The 26,685-nt window shown below is 46.9% G+C and overlaps 1 protein-coding gene across 1 annotated transcript in view; it reads left to right on the top strand.

Moving 5' to 3' along the window:
• LOC120900276 (mucin-12) overlaps positions 1-25,834 on the top strand; it is a 139,403-nt gene extending 113,569 nt beyond the window's left edge. Inside the window, exons 2-14 of the mRNA XM_040307052.1 lie at positions 6,712-7,289; positions 7,360-7,565; positions 7,807-10,299; positions 11,744-11,949; positions 12,022-12,188; positions 12,279-12,325; positions 12,710-12,922; positions 14,473-18,633; positions 21,655-21,756; positions 21,829-22,248; positions 22,346-22,638; positions 22,711-23,054; positions 23,130-25,834. Coding sequence (XP_040162986.1) covers positions 6,712-7,289; positions 7,360-7,565; positions 7,807-10,299; positions 11,744-11,949; positions 12,022-12,188; positions 12,279-12,325; positions 12,710-12,922; positions 14,473-18,633; positions 21,655-21,756; positions 21,829-22,248; positions 22,346-22,638; positions 22,711-23,054; positions 23,130-23,300 — 9,401 coding nt within the window. The 3' untranslated portion in view covers positions 23,301-25,834. The remainder of the gene's footprint in view (positions 1-6,711; positions 7,290-7,359; positions 7,566-7,806; positions 10,300-11,743; positions 11,950-12,021; positions 12,189-12,278; positions 12,326-12,709; positions 12,923-14,472; positions 18,634-21,654; positions 21,757-21,828; positions 22,249-22,345; positions 22,639-22,710; positions 23,055-23,129) is intronic.
• The last annotated feature ends 851 nt before the right edge of the window (positions 25,835-26,685 follow it).

The raw sequence follows: 26,685 nt of genomic DNA, 5'->3' as shown, positions 1-26,685 counted from the left end.
GACTGTATCGCTTGAGCGGTTGCATCGGAAGAAAATTTGAATAAATTTGTGTGATTGTTAACAAGCAGCTTTGTGTCTTATCTGTTTTAGGGGTATCTGTTTGGTAATTTTCCCACTCCTACCAGGAATCTAAGTTATTTGTTATAAATTGAATTTGATCTGGCATTCAGCAAAATATATAAAATTAGATACTAAATGATTTCGAAGCAAACGACCATGAGATGTTTAAAAGCCTGTTGAACCTGTTTTTAGCCCTTGACAAGTTGATAAGATCAAATTATAACACGGTTAGATAAGATAAGTACAAAAATGATACACCAAAACCCTGTAAACACATCTAAACAACGTTTTTGCAGGGCTGTATAAGTATTGCTAAGGAAGTTTAGCCAATTTGAGTCTAATTACTGTTTGTTTACTACTATATTTGTGTAAAGGTCGGTTGTAGATTGTCCGTACTCGGTAGTGTAATTTCGATTTTCACTAGCCCATCTGGCGGCGGCTGGTGGAAGCTTTTTTTGTTCATCGAGGGAATGATCAAGCCGGATCTCAGAATAAAGTATTACTTTTTTCGATGCGAAAATGGATGCAATGCATGTATAATATTTGTATCCACCTTTTACAAAACATTTCTGGTTCGATTTAAGTAAAAAAACATGGAAAAATAACATATTTTCTGAAGCGGCTCCAAATTTTTTCACAAAATGCTTCGGTCAGCCGCCGCCAGATGCGCTAGTGAAAATCGAAATTACACTAGCGAGTACAGACAATGTCCCCCGGCCTTTAGGATTAATGTTAAATACAAACAAAAACATGCAAGAAAATACATATTCAGATCACATTAAAGACCAAATTTCTGTTATTTGATCTACTGGACGACATAGAATGGTTCAACAAAAAATTGTGGTAGTATATGTTCACATGCATTCCCCTTCAGCCTTGTCACAAGAATTGCCGTCACTAATCCTTCCATTTAACAACCCCACACCATGTTTCGTTGACGTGAAATCATGCACTCCAAATAGTTTAGCCTCTTCCACGCTCACTGAAGCAGCATTCTTCGCTGTCCAGCCCTTCGCTTGCTACCGGTTGTCGTGTTTTTTTTTTTCTTCTGCTTCTAATACATTTATTAATCTCATTTTCGCCTCTCCCCACACGCCCCAGCTCACACTCTAGCCGCAAATGCGACAGAATTGGAGTGCGCAAGGGAATTAGTGTCATAGGTTGGTGCGTGAGTCGATTGGATGTGTTGGTCCTGGTCTTGCTACTTTTCTATTTGCTGTCATTCCAGTGAGCAATTAAACGCAAGACCGGCACGTACTTGATCCTCGCATGACGTAACAAAGACGTTAGCGCCACACGCGTTTGCGTTTCGTTTCTCACGCTGCAAGAAAAAGGGTTTGTCTCGTGGGTTTGCCCTGATAGTGAACAAGGGTTTTCAAGGCATTTTTTATTCCACCTTAAGGTTTCACATAGGCTATAGTGTATTTCACTGCTTCACTTTCCCGCAGTCTCTATTGCGTAAATGAAGCGCAGAAAAAGCACAGAATGTTTTTTCTCCTGAAAGTCTTCTGCACAAACGTTAATAAATCAACGATCAAACCATCACGCCCGCTTAAAGCTTCAACAAACACAAAACGTTAACATGCTCGATGCGCTATGTTCCTGTGTGCTTGTCGAGGCATCCCTTCAATGTTCTGCCTGATTCCCGAGGGGGTTTTGATTTTTCTTTTCTGCGCCCAAGTATCACTCCGAGCCAGCACCGGATGCTGTTTATGTTTGGCAGTTAAAATCGACCCCATTTCTACCGCATTCAAATGTAACGATCGCTCAACGTGTATGTGTGTAGTGTAGATACGACCGAGTTCAACCGAGTGCACCGCTTTGCCAGAGGACGAAATACACCCCGGAGGAAATACAAATTACGCTCAGCCGCTCAGAAGAAAACTAGCAAACTGCGTTTTTAGCTTCCCGCAGGCCGCCGACGACATGATCCCCAACGCCCATGCTCGCGTTCTTTGTGTGCGGCGCAGCACATTAAGTTTGGCTGTGTCGTTCGATCGCTGATCGCTCAACTGTACAAGCGAAAAACCCACGCTCACGAAGCGAACAGAACAAACTGATTTCTAACGATCACTCACTCACGCTATACAATCCCACCCACCCGCTCCCTCATTCCCGGATCCGTTACGTTTGCGTTACATTTGCGCGGGCTGGAACTAGCTGCCCCGGGTTGGCCATTCTGAAGCGCCGCACTGGCCGCAAGCGACGAACCGACGACCGATCGACAGCAAACAGACAGCAACGCCTCGCGGGCAACACCGGTTGTATAATCGGCCGGCTTGATCCGATTCTTTCGCTGCCACTGCTAGCCACTGGTAGCCCCCGCACTTCTGCTTGTCCGTGCAGGTCCGGCAGCAAATCCTCATTAGCCAGCACGGCGCACACAGCGCCGACAGCGGATTGATTCCGGTGCCGACTGGGACCGGCCCGATTACGGCAAACGGTAACGCTCGGTGTAATGTGGCTTGCCACTGGCGGCCATGAGTCACACCACGAGTGTCCCGTCAGTGTCCGTTCTTGTGGGGTTGGGGGGGGGGCAAACAATTAGCCCCGCGAACGGAACGACGTTTTTCTCGCGCCCTGCTGTAGCGGGTGGATTTTATGGAGCACAAATGAAAATGTCAAAAGTGAATGGCGTGTAGATTGATTGGGTGTGTGTTTGTACTGGTGTACTCGGAACGGTCGAGACCGGAGGGCCATAAATCTAATCCTGGTGGGCTAAGAGATTCGGGTGATCGAGGGTTAGAATTTGCGCGAGAGATCTTTTGTGTTTGATTGCTGCTAAGGCGATTTGTTAAAGGCAGATTGTAAATATTCTCGACGAAGTATAGAGGACCATAAACAACTCTCAATTCTGATATCATGCATGCGAAAAAACTAAGCGACTGCTTGTCGAAATGTCAAAACACTCATTGCCCTTAATTCATCAACACACAACAAACACACACACACACACCACTGACCATTAAAACACCATTCATCAGCACCCATAAAGACATCATTGCAACAGATCCTAATCACCTTACCAGCTGCAAGATCCGTAGCGGGTAATGCGATCGTGTACCAGCGATCTCTTCTCATCTTGAGCCTTACCTTCTAACCAAGGTGTCTAAATGCAATCACTTTGTGATCGCTTTTTGATCATACGAATTGCTTCTAAGTGTTGACGCAGTAAATCCGTTCACTCTTCCGCAACTCGTCCCAAACGGCCTGCAAAACGGTAAACTGACTCCTGCCACTGCGGAGCATCAAGGGGTTTAGCAACGGAAGAACCAGTAATCCGATGCCCATTTTGCAAAATCAAACCCATGCCCATCGCTTTGCAATAAACGGTTCATTTACATCGTTTGCACAATTCATCCGTCAACTTCCAACCCACCGTAAGCTGAAGAGGGTCAACCAACTCACCGCTCCAAAATTGGCCGTTGAATTCTTTTAACGACCACTCTCTCAGCACAAAACAAAAACCAAAGCTCAAACAACTGGGCAATTACGAGCTTAACCAGCCATTACACCGGTCGATCAAGAAACCGTCCACCCCACGTACAACAAGCGTAGGAGGAGGGATATTATACTATTGGTCAGATTGGCTGATCTTTGGCCATACCAAAAGTGGCGTTCTTTCGGTAGCAAATCGAGTAAAGCCTACACGCAATACAATCCTACTGCAAACTGTCAACAGGCAAGGTCATTGGCATGTCCAATCTTGATAGCTGTCGGTGTCCAGCTCAGCTTTCAGGTGACTCACTGTGCGGGTCACTGATCCAGGAAGTCTAACGGGGGTGGACTACCTTTCACCGGGACCCAGCGGGACCGTTCGATCGCTCCAAGAACGGTTCTGCATGTTCGGCTTGATTGTCCTGTCACATCGCTGCGGACAACCAACGATCGCTCGTCGCAGATAATTTGCCAATTCAAGCCAATAGGGTGACACCGAAAATGGGCTGGCAGTATCGTGCAAGCAGTAAGAATATGATAAGCTTTGGCGGAATGGATTTGCTGCACTCCTGTAGCTCTCGTTGGTGCTGTGGTGAACTTCTAGGTAATAGAAGAGCCGTCCAGGCCAAACAGAACATAATTCTCGACTCGTCCGGGACGAAACCGGTACCACCATCTATCAACGGCTCGGGATCAACTAACGGATGTGCACGGTGCCATGTTTTACGACCGCCGACAAGCCAACTATAACGAAGCGGTATGACATTACAATCGTCGCCCGTATGCGTCCCCTTATCGTTGGCAATTGCAAATTTCCAATCCGGCCGTGTCTATTCCCGCGACGACAAATTTATTTACACACCCGCGTGTACATTCCTTCGCTTACATTTCCAATCGGAAAACACGGTGACGCCCCACACAACCTACGCAAACGTCGTTCACGGGTCGCTTTCACGGTCATGGGCGGGAACAGATGCTTTCCCGTTTGTAGCACCACGGCACCTATCGCCCAGTTGGCGCTACACACGATCGCATGTAGGCGTTGAAGAAAAAAGCAAAAAACTCCACCCTTTTCCTCTGTATTGAGCAAGATTTATCCCTCTGCGTGGCGTTCCAGCCCCTGTCATGGATCGAAGCTATAACGCTGCCCACTGCTGCAAGCTGCAATCCATCCCGATGCGCGAGTGTCTTTGAACTTGAACTATCTTGGGATGTGCGGGATGATCACTCACGACGCACCGACGCATCGATGCCAACGACCCGGCTCGGTCACGTAACGCTTGTTGCAGCCGCCGGCTTTCCCAAACCTGCTTTCCCGCTTTCTGTCGACTCATCCTTCTCGCGCGCGTGCACGGAGCTTTTATCACCCCAAGCGACGAACCCCGTAGGTGAACGCATCTTCGCCAGTGGGGGGAGCGAATTAATGATTTCAATTAAGTTGTAAGTCTTCATCCGACACACCGGCCGTTCCCATGGATCAATGCCACCGGTTGATTGTTCGTGTGATCGTATGGTCCCTCTTGTACCTCCTCCTTCTCCCGAGAGGAAAAATAAATTTTACCAATTCTCTCATCGGCACGACGATTCGATGTCTGTTGGTGAATCCGATCCGAGCGTCCATTTCGTGGCCGTGCCGGTGGTTCTATTCAAATGACACAACACTCAACGCTAATGGACAGCCGCCGGCCGCCAAGCGACGGCCGTTTGTGTGTTTTCTGCGTTTGCGGATTCTATTGCATTCTAGGTTTCGGTGGGCTGGGTGGGAGGAATTTATTTACCCTTCCAGTGTTTATTATTCGCGTGGGGCCATGAATCGACCCGCGGGAAGGTGAATGCGATTTCGAACGCACCGAAATGGTTTGCGGTGGGAGAGGCCGAAACAGTCGGGTGCCATTTTATTGCTTAAATAAGATGAAAACGAGGGACTTTGTTGGTATTAAATAGGAAAAACAAAACTTGTTTAAAGTTTGCTGAGTTGAGGTGTTGAAAATTATTTCCTTTTTTTGGAAAGTTTGGGAAGTTGATTAATTGTTATCTTTTTCTATATTTTATTATCATTTTTATTTATTTTCTCTTTGAATATTCATTTAGAATGTTTTGAATGGTTTTAGTTAACAAATCCATGGAATTCAGAATGTCTGATTAATTTTAAAATGATAATGTTGATGATGATGATGCTACAAGTCTGCGCTTTTCGTAAAAAGTTCAGTATGTTCCATTCAAAACCTGATTCTTTGCTTCGAGAACCAAACAAAAAGGAGTACCGATGTTTAGTAACAGCTCAATTTTAAGTATTCATTGTCAAAATCGGTTCCATGATTAAGTGAACAGATGTCAAAAATCAAGATACGCTTATGGGAACATCTCTCACAGTATTTTGTCCCAGTGTTTTGAGGAAATATTTCAAATAAAACGTCCATTTTGCTTGTGAACGTCCTTTAAATGAACCATTTTGCCTCTTCTTCTCCACCTCGTCGCCAAATGTTCGCCCCATGAATAGATCCATAAAAATAGTAATAAAATCGATTTGCTGTCTATTTATCCACCCAACCTGATCGCACATATCATAAACCTACGCCTCGGACACCTCTCTCTTGCCGCCACGCGACAATTCTTCACGGCAGCAAAACGGCTACAAAACGATAACGATCACAAAGCCGCTTGGGAAACGCGCTTATTGTATCGCTTCTCACAAATCTTCGCACAAACGATCGGCCATCTCGATGATGATGCCTCCGCCATAAATTTGGCAATAAATTCCACCAACGCCTCGCGTGTGCGTTGCCCGTTTGATTAATGAAGCTGATTGTACGGGTAGGTGGGAGGTCACAGCTGCTGCTGCTGCTAGTGAATGAGACGAACACTGGTCATTCATATTTGCACCCCGCGGTGCAATGGACATGTAAAGATCGGATCGCTTCATAATTCTTACCGGGGTGTTTGTGTTTTTGTGTGTAAGAGAATGACATCTGTTGCAAGATACGATCAATAGGAGAAGCCGTCCCGGGACAGCTGATCGTTCCATCTGAACAGTTGCCATTTACACATGACCGGGAAGACGCGAAGTGATCAGCTGAGTGACTCGCCGTTACTCACTTGTAACACAACCAGCATGACCTTCTCACCCTGACAGTGACGGGCTGAGCTGAGCCTACACACAATATACAACGTCTGCAATACTTAACACTCCGTCTCTCTCTTTTTCGTTCACAGGAAATGTATTCGCACAGACAAAACGCTCGTTCCGTACGAGCGCGGCCCAGGGTCGGGCCCTCGGTTCCAACCCGCGACAGTCGACTTCGTCCAGCGTGGACTTCGAATGTCCGGAAGAGTTCGGCTACTATCCGCACCCGAGCGACTGCTCGCAGTACTACGTGTGCGTGTTCGGCGGTGCGCTGCTGGAAAGCTGTACCGGCGGACTGATGTACAGCCACGAGCTGCAGACCTGCGACTGGCCACGCAACGTTGGCTGTGATCTGCCCGCGCTGAGTGCCCCTTCGGCACCGGCCAGCCGCACAGTGACGCCCCGCGTCCCACAGGTGCTGAGCAGAGTGCGCTTCTCGTCCTCGGCTCCGTCAGCGCCGTCCGGTCCATCGGGACCATCGGGCCCATCGGGCCCGTCGGGACCGTCGGGACCTTCGGGACCCTCAGGACCGGCTGAACCGTCCGCACCGGCACGCATTCAGCAGATTCGCAATCTGCCCCCACCGCCACCACCGCCGGCCAATCCGAACCCCGTGATTACCACCCGTGGACAGCCGAAGAACTCACCGCAGGAAGATATCGCGAAGGTTAGTTGGATCGTTGAATCGAGAGAGCGAAAGAGTTTGAAACTAATTTCTGTCTTTTTTCCTACGACAGCTCTACGCCGAAGCACACGAAACACTGCCGCCAGTAGAGGAAGACGAATCGGATCGTCAACAGCGTGTCTACCGTGGACAGCCCAGCACGGTGTCGCAGGTGCAGCGCGATCGTGACGGCATCCTGCAGCAGCAGAGTGTTAACGCTATACCGACTCAGGCTAAAGTAGGTTCCTTCGCGTACAGTGCTCAACCTCAGCCGTTCAGGTAAATGTTCCATACTTCTTTGCCCACCTCAATCTCCCAATCCAAGACCTCCATCTGAACCCTTCTGAACTTCTTGAATATAAAACGATTAAACTTTACTTTCTCTTTCCTCCTCTTGAAACACTTTGTTCGTTGTTCGTAATGTTTGCACATTTACATACACACAAATGTTTACCGTTTTTTGTGTGCAAAATCATTCACTCACGCACGCAAAACTCACTACACCCACACGTCCACACAGTGTTGACCATGATGACGCGTCACTGCAAACGCTAGACGACACGCACGACGCCAAAGCTCATGATCGCAAGAAGCGCGACACGGCCGCGGCCCAAACCAAGACTGATAGCGAAACAGACACCGCCCCTACCTCACTGGTGACACAGATAGACCCAACGGCCACGGTGTCCCTTGCCGAAGATGACACATCTGCGACCAAAACCAAACGCTCCAACGCGGACGAAGGATCTCTTGCGCCTGAAAACTCTGCCGACAGTTTAGCCGGCAGTTCGGAAGGCCAGCGGACCTCACGCCAACTTCGTCAGCTAGGCAATTGGCAGTACCGCTCCCTAGACACGTCCCTGTCCCGCCAAAACGGCTACTCGCCCAGCAGTTTTGATCCGTTCGGGTACACCGTACTGCCAACGGCGACGACCTACTTCAAGCCAGGCGCACGCTACTTCCAACCACAAACCTACAGCAAAAAGGAGCTGACCTACAACGACTATCTGGAGGCGTACGGCAAGAGCAAACAGCCGACCTACAACGTTCGGCCAGCTGAGCTGCAGCCGCACAAAACATCTGGACTACAGAACTATAAAACGGTTGCCAAGATTACGCCCCAGGATACGATCATTCCGCTGCTGCTCGCCAACCAGCAGCAACAATCTCATCGATCGCACCAACCGAACTACGGACAGGCTCAGTTCACAGCGGCCGCTTTTGTTAACAGCCACAACGCCAAGAAGTACACGACGCCGGCTTCTCCGCTCGATGGAGACGAAGAAACGATCCCGGACAACTTTGCGTTCTTCCACTTCGGAAATACTTACTCCTCTACGCCGATCTCCGTGAACAATCATGCCAAAGCGGCGAAACAGTCCAAACCCTCCAACGTACAGATCTCAAACGTAGCGCAACCGACACAGAAAACTCCTTACATTGCATTCAGCTCGGTTGGTGGATTTTTCAACAATCAACCAACGGCAAACCCGCTTAAAGAGAGCTTTGTCTTGAAACCAAATCACTCGTCGAAACCGAAACAGACCCACTCGGGGTCTTCCGGAGGCCCTAGCACTCCGGCGCCCATGTACGAGGGTATCTCCAATGCGATCCAATCGAATGGACTTCGGTTCGCTGTGACTACGCCTAAGATAGTAGCCGGGACGGGACTGGAGCTCTATCAACCGAACGTGTATCTTAATGCTCCACGGCCACAGGTTTACAGTGGCTACAGCGCCAAGCCTGCTGGTGCTATCTACGAGGCGTCAACACCGAAACCAAGTGCACAGTTTGTTACCAAGTCGACGAATGGCTTTCAACCGATCGCTGTATCAACCACACCGAAGTACTATCAGCCGCAGGTCTCCAAAACGGTAAGCCCAAGCGAGTACAGTAAATTCTACGAATCGATCAAGAACACACACATTGCTCAGGTGAAACCCAATGCGGAACCTTCACCACCGGTACGGATTGGTGCTAGTCAGCTAGCGGTCTATCGTCCGACCGTTTCGAACAACACCAAGCTACAGCCCGTTTCGCAGGGTTATGGCCCTCAGCAAGTGTTCTACAGTCCGGTGCGATCGTCTTCGCTCAGTCCGGTGCCAAAGCCACAAGATTCCGGCGAGTTCTACTACGAAGAAGATGATGAGATTGATCAGCGCGGACAGAAGTATGTGAAAAACACACTGGACGTCGTGCGACGCCCAGTGTACGGTAAACGTCCATACGGAGATGAGGAAGAGGACGAAGATGAGTACTACGAGGACGATGAGGATGATGATGATGAGTTTCAGTATCGCTACCCTGTGAACAAGTCCAAGTACACTCCGATGACGGAAACGATGGCACCTCGTCCAATGCTCAACCTTACCACGCCGAAACCTCCCGGTGCAGTCTCAGGCAATCTGTACTACAACTACGAAACCACTACCTGGCGTCCAGTGACCGTGACGACGTACTCTCAGGGGTCCACCTCGGACATACCGCCCATTATCAAATTCCCCGAGGATGTATTCCAGGGCATTAAACCGCTCGGTGACGTGCCGCGCTACCTGAACAAGTCCACCCTACGCCCTTACACCGTCCGACAAAGGCTACGACCCACCGTTGTGCAGCACAACCATCTCGAAGAAAACGTCCCCAGTGAGCGGGTTCGCATTAGCACGACGACTACTACCACGACTACCACCACGACAAGACCACCTCCGACTACCACCACCACCACACCACGCTACTATCCAACCACGGTGCGTACACGCATCCCGACCAAGACGATCCCAACCCGCCGACCGGTGACCACGACGACCACGTCCGAACCACCACCACCACCGACGACCACCACCCAGACGACGTCGCGCAAACGGTACACGATCCGACCGAATCGTGGCCAGCAGCGCTGGCGCACTACCGAGACACCGGAACCAAGTACGGGACTCAACGGCCGACAGGCCAGCCCGACCCGACCGACCAAACATCGACCGCAACTGGAGCTCGATGAACGCCTACCGAACAGGTACAGTCTTATTACGGGTGTGTCTGTGTCCCCTTTCTATATAGTTAAAGCAAAAAGGGGAACAGCATAAGAACCAGTCAGCTTACTGTTTTGAAGGGTTCTTTACTGTGTGTGTGTGTTTTTACGTGTAATGGGTCTTATTATTCTAAGCTTTAGAAGGAATCGGTTCCACATATATTTACTTATACTGCTAGGTGCACCAACAAAACAGAACCCTGTACAGTCACGTTTGCTCCTTACATTTACATTGGGTTGTACTATACACATTGTTCGTTAAAGTTATTTGTAGTTCATTGGATATTTATTTGTGATATATTACTCATCTACCATACCATTACAACTTCCTCAGACTTGTATGTCTAGTCGTATGGAATTATTGGAAGTGAACTGGACAAAGTAGGAACTTCCTACAATACTAGGTCTAAAGTAATATACATTCTGTACTTCAATAACCTCTTCGACGTTAGGAGAAATGTATTGTTCCATCGTATAAAGATTTCAGCAAGAGTTTCAGAGGCTTGAGAACAGATCTCTCTTATTTAACAAGCCTTTTGTAAGCATGATTCAGGTGTTGATGTTGCAATATATTATTAGAAACATTGTGATATATTTATAGTTCAAAATCATCTTTTTGCTCAAAAGCAAAAGGATAATACCAAAACTTGTTTACAAAAGTGGTTGAAAAACAGTTTATAATAAACCTAAGTGTGATTTGACTTTCAGTCGTAACATGAACAAAACTACACTGGCTTTTTAAGCTTTATGTCAGAATTATTCTATCGGTTTTTATTTTGTAACGTTATTATGATTTTTCTAAGCGTTTGTTTGATGAAATTCAACATCTAAATCTTTAGAATAATTATTAAAAAGGCTTACAACGTTATACAAAATACATACCACTTCCGCAATCCACAAACTGTTTGGTGGAATTGACACACAGAACAGTCATATATATAAATTAATTTTAAATTCTATAAATTTAAATATGCTTCCATTATTGGTGTGCTGTCTTTTGGATGGGTTTATTTATTTCTAAGTAAAATTAAATTGAAATGGTACCAGCAACTACAAGATCATTCGTTTGGGGTTCATTTACAATCTAGGTAGTCCAGAACATATCATAAAAATGGTAAAAACCTTGCACGTAATGCAGAATTTACTCAAAAACGTCTGAATAATATATCATAACTTAAAAAAATATTGAATATAGTATGAGAAAATATTCTGAATTTTTTTTAAAGAGTAGCTATATAGTCCACTTTTCGTAAACCAAGTACGATCAACTAGACTTCCATTTAACAGCAGCACTTGACAAGACCGTTTTGAAGGACAGCTTCCATTTAACGTGTGTGCGTGAACAGTGTGTTCTCGTTTGTGTTCAAAACTTTCCGCAAACCACCTAAAGCCTTCCATATACTAATGTTCCTTCCTGCCATTCCTGCAGAGTGGAAACATCGTCGCCAGCACCACCGAGCCGATACGTGCCCGAGCAACAGCAATCACAGCAGCAGCAGCAGCAGCAGCAACAGCAGAAGACGCAGCTCACGCAAAGCAACAGAAATTACTACAACACCAGCAACTATGAACCATCTGCGTACGATTCGTACTACGCCGTCTACGACGAGGACGTTGAACTGTACCGAGATGTTGGTGAGTGTTGAGCGTTGGAGATTCGATCCATCCCAGCAACATCTTCTCACATTGGTATTTCTATCCCCGCAGAATATCAACCGCAGCCCCAGAAACCTGTCGTTTCGTCCACCTACCGTCCGACAGTGGTCACCACCGTTGCTCCCACTTCTCAGCGAGATCCGTACGTCACTTCTCCGCGCACTACCTACCAGAGACCTTCCTACCAGGCAGACTATGACGATGCTCTAGTGGCTCAGGTATTTTTGCACCGCGCCCTATCGATTGCCCTCGATCCGATGACGATCATGCACGCAAAGCCGTATCGCTAACGCTCTCTTTCTTTACAGCTTGAAGAAGATCGTTACAATCAGAAGCAAACCAATACACAGATAAGGTATTTTCTTACGGATCTAGTACAAACCCTGTGCTAGCATTCGTGTTTTTTCTCCTTCTTCTTTTTATCACATTATGTAAACGCTTTTATTGAGCAAAAAAGTAAAAGATCAAGCAATTAGGTTACATAGACCCCCAATCCTTCAGTATAGATTGATAGTTCCCCTCTTTCGGAGCTATCAAACATAAAATGGTATCCACTCGGCTCAGCTACAACTCGATATCTCTCTAACTTTTTCGTTCTCTTCTAAAACCAAATCAATCTCTATCTCTCTTTCTCACTCACTATTTTTCCTACTCGTTCTATCCGATTCCACTATCGTATTGCTATCCATCAACACCGATTTTTTTGTTTTAATGCATGTGATACGGATACTCCAAATAGAAATGAGTTGAACTCAATCTCGGACCGTCCGATACTGGTATCCTCCACGATCCGTGCGTATAACAGCCCCAAATATCAGACGGCCTTCGTTACTACGCCCGAACCGTTCTCGCTGCCGTCGTCGACCCCAGCCAGAACTACTACAACCACCACCACTACTACCACCACCACCACCACCACCACACCTGCTCCAATACAGTACTATACTACAAGGTAGAGCGAGTTCAAAACGAGCAAAAACACATCTTCTTTCGCAGGTTCACCTTCGAACCTTTATGCGCGCTTTCTACATTATTCACAATTAGAACCATTTCATTAGAACAACTACCAATTATGTTTGGACATTTGGAAAACTCACCAATCTGGAACAAACTAGGAGCTGGTCTTTTGCAGCATTAAAATCATGTTTTTTGTTTTATCATAACCAAATCTACACTCTCTTATCAACCGGAAGCAACAAAACAAAAAGGTTCAAATCATCTCAAAGCAAAGCACTACCACTAGCTGGTGGAAAGATCGATGTATCGATCTTTCTTCACTGCTAACATCTCGCTTTCGGGCAACATCATGGTCATTCGAATTCACTCGGATACATCGATTACACACAAACACGGACACAACTCAGTTTACAAACACTTGGTAGAACAACGATTACTGGAAGGACCTCTTCCTTTCCTAGTAGTAGTGTAGTGGGATCGGTAGCATCATATTTGTCTTCGATATAAACGAACGGCGGATGAATCGCGCTATTACTTTCAATTCTACGAGAACTGAGACATATTCATCGTTTTTCTCACTATCCCTTTCGCTCTGTGGCAACATGAATCGTTTCTCTTTTTATTCTTTTTCCCCCTGTTTGTTTCATCTTCCATTACACCCTTGACAGTTTTCACAGTGATCTTTTTGCTTTTTCTTCTATGCTAGTTTATGTTTTAGAAACTTTCTGATATCGTACTCTGTTTTTTGAATGCCGCTTAAGCTTTTTCCCCCATTTTCTTCCCGTTTGCATGTCTCATTGATCATCATTTACATTTTTACAAAAAACAATTAAACAATCATTCTGATCTCGTTTGCCTTACCCCATCATTCGATGTTACATGTTCTAAAACACGCATAGAAACTTCTTTCTTTTACTTCAAAAACTCAACATACATCTACAAAGAGAGACAAAAACGCATGTTATTGTGATACATTCCAGACTAAAATAGGACATAGGAATTTCTGTTGTTAGAGTTGTAAATTGTATACTTTTGTTTGTTGCTTCTTCGACTGGAAGAAACTGATTTTACATTTTTTGTAACCGGCATCCTTTGGCGAAAGCTTTTGTCTAACCGATCGGAATAATGAAGCTGCCTTGTTTGTCATTTCATACTTTTAATCCATTTCCAGTTAACCGAACCAAACTCGTTAACTCAATTGTTATTAACAATGACTAAATTGTATGCGCTACTACCTGCAGAACCACAACTGCAAAGTGATATATTTTTTACAACATTTCTTAAGATGATTTCCCATTTCGGTGTTAAAACGATCAAAAACGTACTAATTTTACCAGTTGTAAATACATTTTCTTTAACGCTTTTATAATCTACCATACCGTACCATTTGAAGCAAAGTATTCGAGATTACAACAATTGCGCTCGTCTCAGGCGTAAAACAATGCGTTAAACACTATATTTTTATATAATTTCTCTCTCTCTCTCCATTTCTGTGTGAACCCATTTTTCTAAAATGTCATTCTACGATGCTATTTATCCCAACAGATCATCACAATTGGACGATCAAAGTATTAAAACAACACCCAAATCAATCATATTAACACTCGCAGCACGCGCGGGTTCCTCATCGACCCCAGAGCCTCCCTCTCCCTTCCTTGTGTCCTTTGCGCCATCCCCCCAGTCCCCCTATGAGTCACCCCGGTACCGCAGTAGCACTAGCTCGGTTCCACGATACATCAAACCATCCTCTACTACTACACCGTTACCCACAACCACTACCACCATACCTACTAGTACAAGCACCACACTACCTCCCACAACCACGACCGTGACATATTCACCCTCCGCCGACCCATACCCACGGTTCCGGCCGTCCACTCAGTACGATCAGCACTCACCGACCGGAATCAAATTCCACCCCATCCCGGACGATCACTACTACGATGACGATAGTGACGCACCGGAGGACAGTGTCGATCAGGTCGAGCACGGGTACGCGCAACTGTCCAAGACTAGGTACGACTACGGTTCACCGTCCCGTGTCACGCCCGACTCATCGAACGATCAGTCCACGAAGCAGTTTATCACGCAAAAGCTTCTGCCAGTGTTTTCACACCAATACGCGTCCCAGTCCGATCCTCGGTCGGCATCGTCCGCTAATGCTCATGCGCTGACGGCCGACACGTACGGCGAGACTCCCTTTTCGTACGACACTCGGCCGGACTTTTCTGCATCCGGTGCTGCGGAACAGTTTGTCCCACTGACAAGCAACTTGCCACCAACTACTACCACAACTTCCACTAGGAAGCCAACAACAGCGTCCACCACAACCACAACAACCACCAGGAGGCCTACAACGACCTCTACCACCACTACTACTACTACTACTACCACGAAAAAGCCCACTACAACTCCAACCACTACTACCACTACCACAACAACCACCTCAACGACACGAGCTCCCCCTACCACTCAAGAATCACAACGTCAAAAGTTGCAAAAGTTTATCATCTCCGATGTGCAACCGTCTAGCTTCCGTAGTCCTTTCAGTACAACGGCAAAAGCCGTTCAGCCACTGCCCGACTATGATACCTACCTTTACCATGAGTCCATTCCGAGCAGTGTACGATCACGCAATCAGCACACGTTCCTGAAAGCCATTGCGACAACACTTTCAGCGACGCAGTCCTCCACGATCGCTACGACCACGCCGGAAGCTCCGATCGTACGATCGTTCACTACGGTAGGGTCGACTGCAGTAGCGCCTTTCGTCACATACAGCCCAAGGCTGGAACAGGTCAACCTAAACAAAGCGGTTCGTTTGCCACAACCCGCTCAGACACGGGAAGAACAACGACCCGTTCTGTCGACGTTTAGCTCCGACAACAGGTCAGAGCAAAAGTTTAGCAGCAATAGGTTCTACAACCTTACGCTGAGTGCCGGCTTTGTCGGTTTGCCGGGATCTTCCCCGGGAGCCGCTTACCGGGGACGTGTTGAGATGCCGAGAAATCAAGAACCGGTGCCTAGGTATACTTCTTTTACGCTTTCCGACGCTGTTACGAGTAGTGTGCGCCGGTTGCCCACTACCGTGTCGGAAGCTGTACCCGAAACCACTACACCCTTAACCACAGTTACGGTACCAAGTACTACGACTAGCACTACCACCACCACCACTACTACAGTAAGCCCCATTTCATTGGCCACCAGCAGTGGCCCTAGTAATGTACGTTTCGTTTTAAGCTCTAGCCTAGCTACCACCGCCCGGCCTCGAGGAGTCGCCTTCTCGAAGATCCCGGATGAGAGTGTTGCTCTTTATAAGAGCCGTGATGTACCGACAGTGACGGCCCGGATCGTTTCGACCCGACCACCGACTGTCGTCCCGACCGCTTCGAGCGATTGGGTACCGCTAATACAGGAGAAGATCCTGTCCAGCCCCAAAACAAACACACTGCACGAGCAGGAAGATCACGAGCGTGAAACAGACGATCCGCTGCTTAGTGCGCGTGTGCCTGCAAACACGGAAGAGTCTTTCGTCGCTGGTACTACGATCGCCTCGACACCACCAACTCGGTTCCCACCGAGAACCACTCTTGCGCCGTTCGGTACGCTGGAGGGTAGAAAAAATGTTGATAAAGTACAAACCGTTCCAACGCGTGCCGGCGTGGTGAAGGAAGCACCTAACAAAGCACTCGACCCGGTAACTAATCCACCGACAAGGCCGGTTGTGTCACCGTACAAAAGTTTGGAGGTACAGCGTCAAACGACGTCCTCCGATAAACCGTTCGCTTCCACGTCGAGAGTCATCTCGAATCTGTACCGTACGACCACACCCGAAATACCGGCTGTCGGTGGCCCTACGGTGAGAAGCTATCTGCAGCTAACTGCAGTGCCGAAGTTGGCGGCCATTTTGCGTGAAGCAACGACGACGGTAGCTAGTACAACTACTACTAGCACCACTACCACCACGACGGCTGCTCCTCCGACAACAACTGTTAGCAGTACGAGTGAGGAACCAAGCACGACTCGTCGTACCAGTACGACCAGTACGTCGACTGCAGTTCCAACGACTTCATTTGCTAGTAGTAGTAGCTCGGAAGAGGTGATCACCACCACTGCCAGCACGTTGCCTCGATCAACAGAGGTGTATCGTGGTCGGTATCGTCCCGTGTTTAGCTTTGTACGATCTTCGGAATCGTACGATGAGGTAACTACTCCACGGTATCGCTATCTGCGTAACCGTGGCCGTGATTCTCCGCGACGCTCCTACACAAGGCTACGTCCAACGCCTCAAAGCTATTCGCTAACTTCCAGCACCTTGGAGGATGTGGAGAAAATTTCGCCCGCTAGCAGTACCCTGACGCCTACAAGGGACAATAGTGGAGCGGTCGATAGTACAGTGCTATCGATTTCGACCGAGTATAGCGATCGAGCCGTAAGTTCAAGCTCAGCTTCGGCTGCTTACTTGAACCGTCTGCCAACGACCGATCGTACCAAGTATCAGTCCACTGATCGTGAGCTCTCGAAAACGGCACACGTCAAGAGTCGCTACGAACAGTTCGATTTTAATCGTACCGAAGTTGAAGATCGCGTACGTCAACCGGTAATCTCCACTACGGGACAATCTGGGATTCGTATTGTTCAGATCACAGACAAACCGGTGTACTATACCCGCTTCCATTCGACCTCCACTGAAGAGAGTTCTTTTGCTGTCGCCAACAGCAGTCGACAGCCCGAATCGACGACGAAAAAGTTCCGCGCCACGGTCGAGATGCCGGAAATGAACATACCGACCGAGAAGGAGCTACTGTCCTACCACCAGGACAGTAGTAGCAACACGTCGGAAGATGAGGATCGTGACGAGGAAGAGGACGATGAGGACGTGATCGACGACGATGACGATGGTGAGCCCGCGGACGAAGACCTGGCCGACTACTCGTACCTGGAAACGTCCAGTGCGCCGTCTTCCACATCGACCACGACGACGACGACGACGACCACTAGTAAGCCCGCACCGACAACGACGACCACGTCAACGACGACCACGACGACCACTACGCCACCGGCACCGACCACTAGTAGTACAACGACCCTAAGGAGCACCTTCAAGCCGATGGCACGTGCCTCGAAACGGTACACGACGCCGCACTACGCAGCAGTCACGACCGAGCGCAATGTCTACGCGGCTGTGCCATCGCGCTTCTACCCAAGTACAACGCAAGGATCAAACCTGACGGCTGGTGCTGCCTATATGGAACCGCGGAACCCGGACCTCCCGTACCACGGTGCTCGGGCAAGCACCCTTTCTCCTCTCGCTTCCTCCCCGTATCCTTCTTCCTCCCCGTCCTCCCCGGATGCCGTCAGTCTGCGGATGCAGGATGGCAAGGGTTACTACCATCCGAGCAGTAGCCCCAGTAGCAGTAGTAGTTCGCTCCCTCCACCTTCCACCTCATCCCCAGTCACTCCCACCACTACCAATGCCACCACCACTATCACCACAACCACCACCACCACCACCACAGTCCGCCCGCCAACGACGTACTCCGCAAACAAGCTCCCACCGCGCGCTTCCAGGGTCAATAATGCCATAAAGACCACGATCGCAGCCGCACAACTGCCACGCCGATATAGCAAACCGTCCGCAGCGGGAAAAAGTATACAATGTACAGAAAACTCACTGTCCGCCAAATGCAACGAGATTCCCTCGAGGTACTAATTGATTGCTGCACCAACCTCCAGCAATACTTCTATACCACAAAAAAACCTAAAACAAGCCTAAATTGCAACAAATCTTGACTGATCAAGGTTTTCTCTGTATCACGCATACTCAATGTTGGAAAAACAAAACCCCAATTCGTTTTTACTTCACCGCAGCCACTAGTTTTTAATACCACTAGCTACTAGCCCCTATCATGCGTTGACTGATCGCAACCATCACAACTAAGCAGCCATCTAGCGGCAAAAAAGGCTCGAAGGCTGTACCAACGCGCTATTACTCACTCCCTTTAGCTAGAGCCGGGTTAGAGAGTGCTATCACCATTTGTCTTTTAATAATCTACACACATTATACACCACAAGCATTATACATACACCTTCTACTCGGAGTACGCTTATGTTTGTCTTCCAAATTTCCTTCAAAGTGTTCAAAGTACCGATCAATCTTTCGTAAAGTGTAAAGTGTTCGAAAAGAAGCAAAAACATCTCGTTAAACACTTTCTCTATCACTAAACGCAAACTCTTTCCAACAATTTTGCTAGCTAATGCACAACAAAATATGCTTTATTATGTAAAGTAGTTTTCTTTCCTGCGATATCTATAGATTTTCAAATTCTTCCTTTGTCTTTTCATATTCTCTTCTCGATTATCTTTACTTCTTCCAACAGTAAACACCACACAATATTCCAAATATTTAACAGCTTCATGTTGATATTCGTAGCTTGATTGAAACAAACAGAAGGCAAACGTCAGTTCAAAGCAACAGCAATTCAAAAACAGACAAACAGATACAGTCACAACACTGATCGCTAAACGTAAGCCTGCGCACTAAGATCTTCGGACACACACTTCGACCCGAAACGGTCCGAATGCTTCGCCGTACTTCAAACAGTGCAACACGGGCAGCGTACCATGCGATCGGCCACGTAGAAAACACACAGTGTGTAGGGAGTAGTAGCAGTCGTAGTGGTTTGGTTAACTGTGATCATGCAAAACTTAGTGGTTTACTTCAGACACCGGGCGACACCGGGCGACACATAACAGGGAGTTAGTGATTGGCTTGCCGTAGGCCGCCATTCAAGTAGTTGGTTACTGCTATCTGCCAGGCAGTGGTATTGTTGCATTACAGCCTAGTACGTATGTAGAAGCTTGCTAATGATGGATAGTGTGTTTACTTAATTTTACTAAAGTATCGTTGCTGTAGTACACGGCGTTGAAATTGATGTTCAGATCAAGAAAGGCGTAGATCGAAACGTTTATTCCCATCCAGTTCCTTATTTTCGTATTCCTCCACATCTGATGCGTTCTTCCCTCTTGAATTTGAAACACAAATCCATCATTACAAAAAAGAAAGAAAGTTGCACTCAGATGATTAGCATTTAGTACAACATGTAGTACAACGCCTAGTGCTTCACACCACACGTCAAAAACAAAACGCTCTGGGAGCCGGCAGGGACACAATTGCTTCAGGGTTTTAGGATGCTTAAGCGTTGCGTTGGAGTGAAGCGAATGTTGCGGTTGAATTGCCGAAACACGGATCGCTAAGGCGCGCGTGGAGTTGAGTCATCACGAGCTGCCATTGCACAATGGAATCATTCTGCCAACTAACAGCAAACACCATGATGGCGAAAAGAAGAATTAGTTACTTTAAAAAATATACCTTAAACTACCACTACCGAGGATGCAAAACGGATACTTGCAAAATCTGATCTACATGATCTTGGCTTACAAAAAAAAAATAGAAGGACACAACTTGTGCTACAAATCCAAGAGCGAGCTGTTGACTGGGTCACTTACTATGTTGGAATGTTAACCTAAATCCTAAGGAGTAGCTATTTTGAATTGCACCGCCAAACTGCCAAAGCCCCAAATGTCACACCAGGACATACTGCTTCCCTTTGCGTCTGCGTGTCGTCCAACGAAAACCCTCCGAGATACACGCGTACTTCCTTTGAATACCGATCAAGCAAAGGCGGAGGGGTTTCGAACACCTTACCGCAATGCAACCTACAGAAACGACGACCGAACGACGACACCAAAGCTTCCCCTACTTTCTTCGCAAACCACAAACGTCAACCGTTTCTGTGGCGTGATCAAGAAACCTCAACAGAGCTGAAGATCGTAAAGCCGATCATTCCAATACATCTCACAACTACACGATCACTCTTTATCACTCCACCGCTCCATACTTTTGTCCACCTTTCCCTTCCTGACCTCCTACCTCTCTGCCTGTCTCTCATTCGTCTCTGTGACTCCGTTGCGCATGGACACACTCTTTATTCTTTCAACACATGATATTGCTGCTCCAAAACTTCCTTCAACTCCTCAATCTTTGAGTATCCTTTACCAGATCTTCTTGAACTTCCAATCAGTATCGTTATCTCCTATCCTCCCAACTTCCTACCACGCTCTCCATCCATCTCATTATCATCCTAATTTCCTCTTACGCCTTGTTGCTCCTTGCACCGTAGTTCTGCGTAGTAGTTTACCCTAACGTACTTACCGGGAGATCGTTACTCCCAGCGGATGTAAACTGTGTGCCCTCTGTACACCTAGCTGCTGTTACCAGAACAAGTCATTGTCAGCATGGTTGCAGTTTATATCCTTACTCACAACTCTCCGTCTACTGGATTTTCATCTCGTTCGTTATCTCCTAACTTGTTCATTTTGTAGCTTGGTGCACTGTTTTCTCTCCCTTAACCCTATTCGTCGATCATATTGTTTTCTGTTCATTGGGTCCCGTAGCAGGTAGTCAGGTGTCAACAACACTCTCTCTCTCTCACTCATCACTGCACTTCTAGCTCGGGTTGTTTTTTTCTGGTTTGCTAAAACTCTAATTCAATCTCATCGCGCAACATGAGCTTCGCTAACCAGGCTCTAACTAACAGAGCGTCCCCACGCGGGCAGCTGAATATTCGACGCCATACCGATGTAAGCCAATGTCCTTATGCGTTGTGTACTAATTTGTTTCCCCCTTTCTTGTGCCATTCCCTACCGGACGCAACAAAACGACAGAGTTAGCAACAATAACAGTAACAACAACCGCAACCGTGGCAGTTCGCAGTACGCGACCGATGGACAATCGACCGTTTCGGCCAACCGAGGAACGCACCCACCGTAAGATATCTACTTTGCACTTTGTTGTTACACCATTTATTTATACTCAATCTTACACCAATCGTTCCGCAGACGTGCACGACCAACGCTGAAGCCGTCGCAGAACATCGTCTCGAAGGCGCAGGAGTTTATCGACATCTACCGCTACCCACCAACCCGTCCGGAACCGCTATACCCGCAGCCGACGCCCGACAAGACGGCCGCCAAGTGCCGCAAGGATGTGTGCCTGCTGCCCGATTGCTCCTGCGGCGGCAAGGATGTGCCCGGCGAGCTGCCCGTTGAGCAGGTGCCGCAGATCGTGCTGCTGACGTTCGACGATTCCGTCAACGATCTGAACAAGCAGCTGTACCAGGACCTGTTCGAGCGGGGACGCGTCAACCCGAACGGCTGCCCGATCACGGCCACGTTCTACGTGTCGCACGAGTGGACCGATTACAGCCAGGTGCAGAACCTGTACGCCGACGGACACGAGATGGCATCGCACACCGTTTCGTAAGTGATCTTGGGGGGAGGAGAAGTGAGCAGCATGGTTTCGAGGTATATTTTGTACTGATCTCTCTTCTTTTTTTTTGCTTTCCACCACACACAGTCACAGCTTCGGTGAATCGTTCTCGCCGAAGAAGTGGGCCCGCGAAGTTGCCGGCCAGCGCGAGATCCTGTCCGCGTACGGTGGCGTCAAGCTGGAGGATGTGCGCGGTATGCGCGCACCGTTCCTGTCGATCGGTGGCAACAAGATGTTCAAGATGCTGCACGACTTTAACTTCACGTACGACTCGTCGATGCCGGTGTACGAGAACCGTCCGCCGAGCTGGCCGTACACGCTCGACTACAAGATCTTCCACGATTGTATGATTCCGCCGTGTCCCACCAAGAGCTATCCAGGTAAGAGATGCGAGTCGCTTTTTCGCTTTAGCAGAAGCTTCAGTAATACCTTTGATATTCGGTATCCTGCAGGTGTTTGGGAAGTTCCTATGGTGATGTGGCAGGATCTGAACGGTGGTCGCTGTTCGATGGGTGACGCCTGCTCCAATCCGCCCGAGGCCGAAGGCGTGTACAAGATGATCATGAAGAACTTCGAGCGGCACTACACGACCAACCGGGCACCGTTCGGACTGTACTACCACGCAGCCTGGTTCACGCAGCCGCACCACAAGGAAGGATTCATACAGTTCCTGGACGCGATCAACTCGATGAAGGACGTGTTCATCATCACAAACTGGCAGGCACTGCAGTGGGTGCGCGACCCGACGCCACTGTCCCGCATCAACTCCTTCACGCCCTTCCAGTGCAACTACGCGGTAAGCAGGCGCTGCAGGGCGAGTAGAGGAAAGGTGTAACAAACTAAATGTTAAACATCGCTTTAATTTCCACAGGGTCGTCCGAAGCGTTGCAACAACCCGAAGGTATGCAATCTGTGGCACAAGTCGGGCGTGCGCTACATGCGCACCTGCCAGCCCTGCCCCGACATCTACCCGTGGACCGGCAAGACGGGCATCCGCTCGTCCCGCATCGACAACGACATCGAGGTGGCCGACACCAACTAAGTCAAACCAGCAGCGGTTGTAAGCTCGGGAGAAGGGAATGGATGAGCGGGAAGGGAAGGATGGGTAGCAGCGCCGCCACCGGTCAGAGAGCGTGTGGCAAACGTGCTGGCGGAAGGATTTTTTTCTTTTGCATTCAAAACGCTACATCACATGTTAGTTTAAAAGAAAACTAATCGAACCGGCAAGAAACGGTCTCAGCTCACTTTCCGGCTGTCCGGCAGTCTGTGCTCCTTGCAAAACTCCCGCCATCAAAGAAACGAAACGGCTCCCCTTTCTTGAGCAGGCCCTTCCTGACGGATTGGCGCGGCTGTGTCTCTCTAAACACATTCCTATCCCTCTAATGCGAGCCAAGAGTACGCCATTCTCGTCGGCTGTTGCACCGTGCACCGTGGTTTATGTACGGCAACCATTCTGAACCCAACTCATCGTCCTATATTCACTGCAAGCCCTTTTTCATACTTTCGGTAGAAGAAGCTACCGAAGCCGTACACGTCTTGATGTGTATGTGTGAGTGTGTGCGTGTGCTGAATTGATGCCTGCCTTGGCTTAGACTAATACTAATTCTAGTGTATGATACTATTTTATTCTGCTATATAAATTATTAGAACTACGGACGACCTTTGCGTTAGGGAGGAGAGACCCTTTCGGTAGACACTTGGGGTGGGAAAGCGATGACAAAAGAAGGAGAAACATAAGTGTATAGCTGTTTGGCAGAGAGCTTTGAATGTAAATATTTTGGTCGTTCTGCAAATTGGAATGAAAAAGAGGGAACAATGAAGCGGTATTAGGCAACTAAATTCAAATGAATAATTTACTAAATTTTAACACTTCCAACTGTCTTCCGCAAGCTGGACGAGCAATACTCATGCAATAGCAGTAGCTGTTACTTTTGTTCTTTATTATTTTTTACCTTTTATGGTTAGTTTCTCTCATTTTTTTCTTTTCCTTCGCTCACTTTTATTTACATTACATTTTGTCGAATCGCACGTAAACGTTGCTGCACTGTACTGCAGTGATGAGTGATGCAACTGAGAATATTAAAAAGAAAACAATGGAAAAAGAAACGAAGCAAAACACTGAACGGTAACTGTGGATAAGTGCACTGCCATACTGAGAAGAAAGCATAAAAAAGTGAAAAAATAAAGGAAATGAAAAAGAAAATTGGAAAGAAGAGGATAGGACACTGTAAAGCAAGCAAACAATGGTGAAAGATGCACGAATTTCACAAAGAATAGGGAAACCGCATAAAACAAGCAAAAAAAAACAAAGGAAAGCAAGAAAGTGAACTCGAAGTTCCTTAAAATGGATAACGCAAGCTAAGATAGAACATATATTAAAAAGAAAACCATGAAAAAATAACAAAACAAATAGAATTGAACAGATAGAACAAATGCAAATGAAACAAAGCAAAAGTAATTTCTTGGGTTGCCAACAATTGCCTATCTGTTACACTGGTGTCCAGTTCCATCGTTTTATTTTATTTTTTGTTTTTCCTATTATTATCCGTTTTTGATGGAAAATACTTCCAATCACGGTACGCTTTTGGTGTGAGGTTAAACTTCTCTGATTGATTTTTATTATTATTATTATGAAATGGCAAACAAATTACAAGCAAATCAAGCAAAACGATGCACAACGATGGAACGCATACCTTTATAACAGAAACCAGGTCTGGTAGGGTGATTGGAACGCCTTTTGGACCGTACTTTCTGCTTCCATTTCTCCAATAATCAATCAACACTTTGGATAAAGGATAACATTTCAACCTCTCCCTCCCGCAAATGTTTCACCACAAGCAATTAGAGAGACAGTATTGTGCTGATAGTGACAATATATTTATAGGTTTTTTTTGTAGACAGTAAATTATATTGGCAGCACGCCACGACAAGCATCGAAAGCACAGGCACGAACGGAATTTGTGGTGATAAAGCGAGAACAAATATGCTTATTTTTTTCTGTAAATAGATCATCTATTATTGTCTCGTTAAAACAAAAACAAAACAAAACGGCATGTGTGCAACCACTCCACGCAGCACTCGCACACACAGAGTCAGTTTCAAGCGTAAACGCGTGCTCTCTAAGACACTGCCCCATAGGAGAAGGCAGTAGGAAGTCAAACGGCAAATCGATACACATGTAATAACAACGCTCCTTTTCTTTCCTTACAACTCCCTGACATTGCCCCAAACAGGGCTTTTTTTCATGGTTGCAACAATATTCTTAGCAAGTTAGGAAAAGGCCTGGGCCGAAGCTAGTTTTGCGCAGCACACGCTACTCTTTTCGTATATTATCGACAAAACCGCCCTTCGCACCGCCGTGGATGCGCGAGGGTGCGGCGTCCTCACTTAGGTCTTTACCGAAAATGTATTTTTTTTTCGTCCACTTTGTCCGTTTGTGTTACTGTTAGCTGTTAGGAATTCGAACGAATGAACGTGTGGCGGTGGATGGAGGTGATCCGATCCGAACCGTAGTAAGTGTATTGGAGTACGAACAATGAAATAAAATAAATATAAAATTTTAATCAATATAAAAAATAAATCTGTTATTTTATTGCTTAGAATGGGTTTAAATCAATTAATAAGGCTTTTGTTATATCTCAACGATAAAACTCTTTATATCGATAAGGAAGTTATCACACACGATATCACACACTGTCAGTTTCTCAAACTCGATGGGGATAAAAACGATGGAAGTAATCGATCCAATTAAGAATCTCTTATTATATTATGGATACAATACGGTAAACTATTCTGAATGCATCATACGATACTACTATTTTACGTCATGTTTGATAATTCATTAAAAAAACGAAAAAAGATATTTTGAAGCCTTCTATCGGGCTCAGGTATTCTTAGCTAATATATCATCGAGGGAATTATTTTCTTGAGCTTGAGGGCCATGAAAACTTAGGATAATACCACACAAGGTTATTCACTTCGTGCATTTGAGTACCACGGCCCCATATACCTAAGTACATGACTAGCCCTAGTTTCCCTACTGATGGTCCTCTTTATATTATAGCTGCGCGCTGTTTTAGTTCTCCCAATTAGTTGTGATTCCAACGTACAGCTACATGACGAAGGCGGTCTATTAATCATCTTTCGGAACGCTTACAGTCGGCAATGAAATGTGTTTCGTGCGATGATATGTGTGACCTGAGGCACTGAAAGATTGACTTCGGAAGCAACATCCACCACCTTCGGGCTTAGCAGCAATGGTCTTTATTATTATTATTATTATAAAATCTTTATTCAATGGACAGTTATATTCCTGTTGAATTTTCTCAGGTGTAAACTTTACTTAGGTTACAAACTGAACTCGACTATATTCTGGTGCAAATGTGGTCTTTAAACGACTTTAGAGACGAATCAAAATCGAATAATTG

This window comes from Anopheles arabiensis, chromosome 3 (assembly GCF_016920715.1).
Source record: "Anopheles arabiensis isolate DONGOLA chromosome 3, AaraD3, whole genome shotgun sequence".
In the NCBI taxonomy this organism is placed as follows: Eukaryota; Metazoa; Arthropoda; class Insecta; order Diptera; family Culicidae; genus Anopheles; species Anopheles arabiensis.
This window is presented reverse-complemented; position numbering and strand designations above follow the sequence as displayed.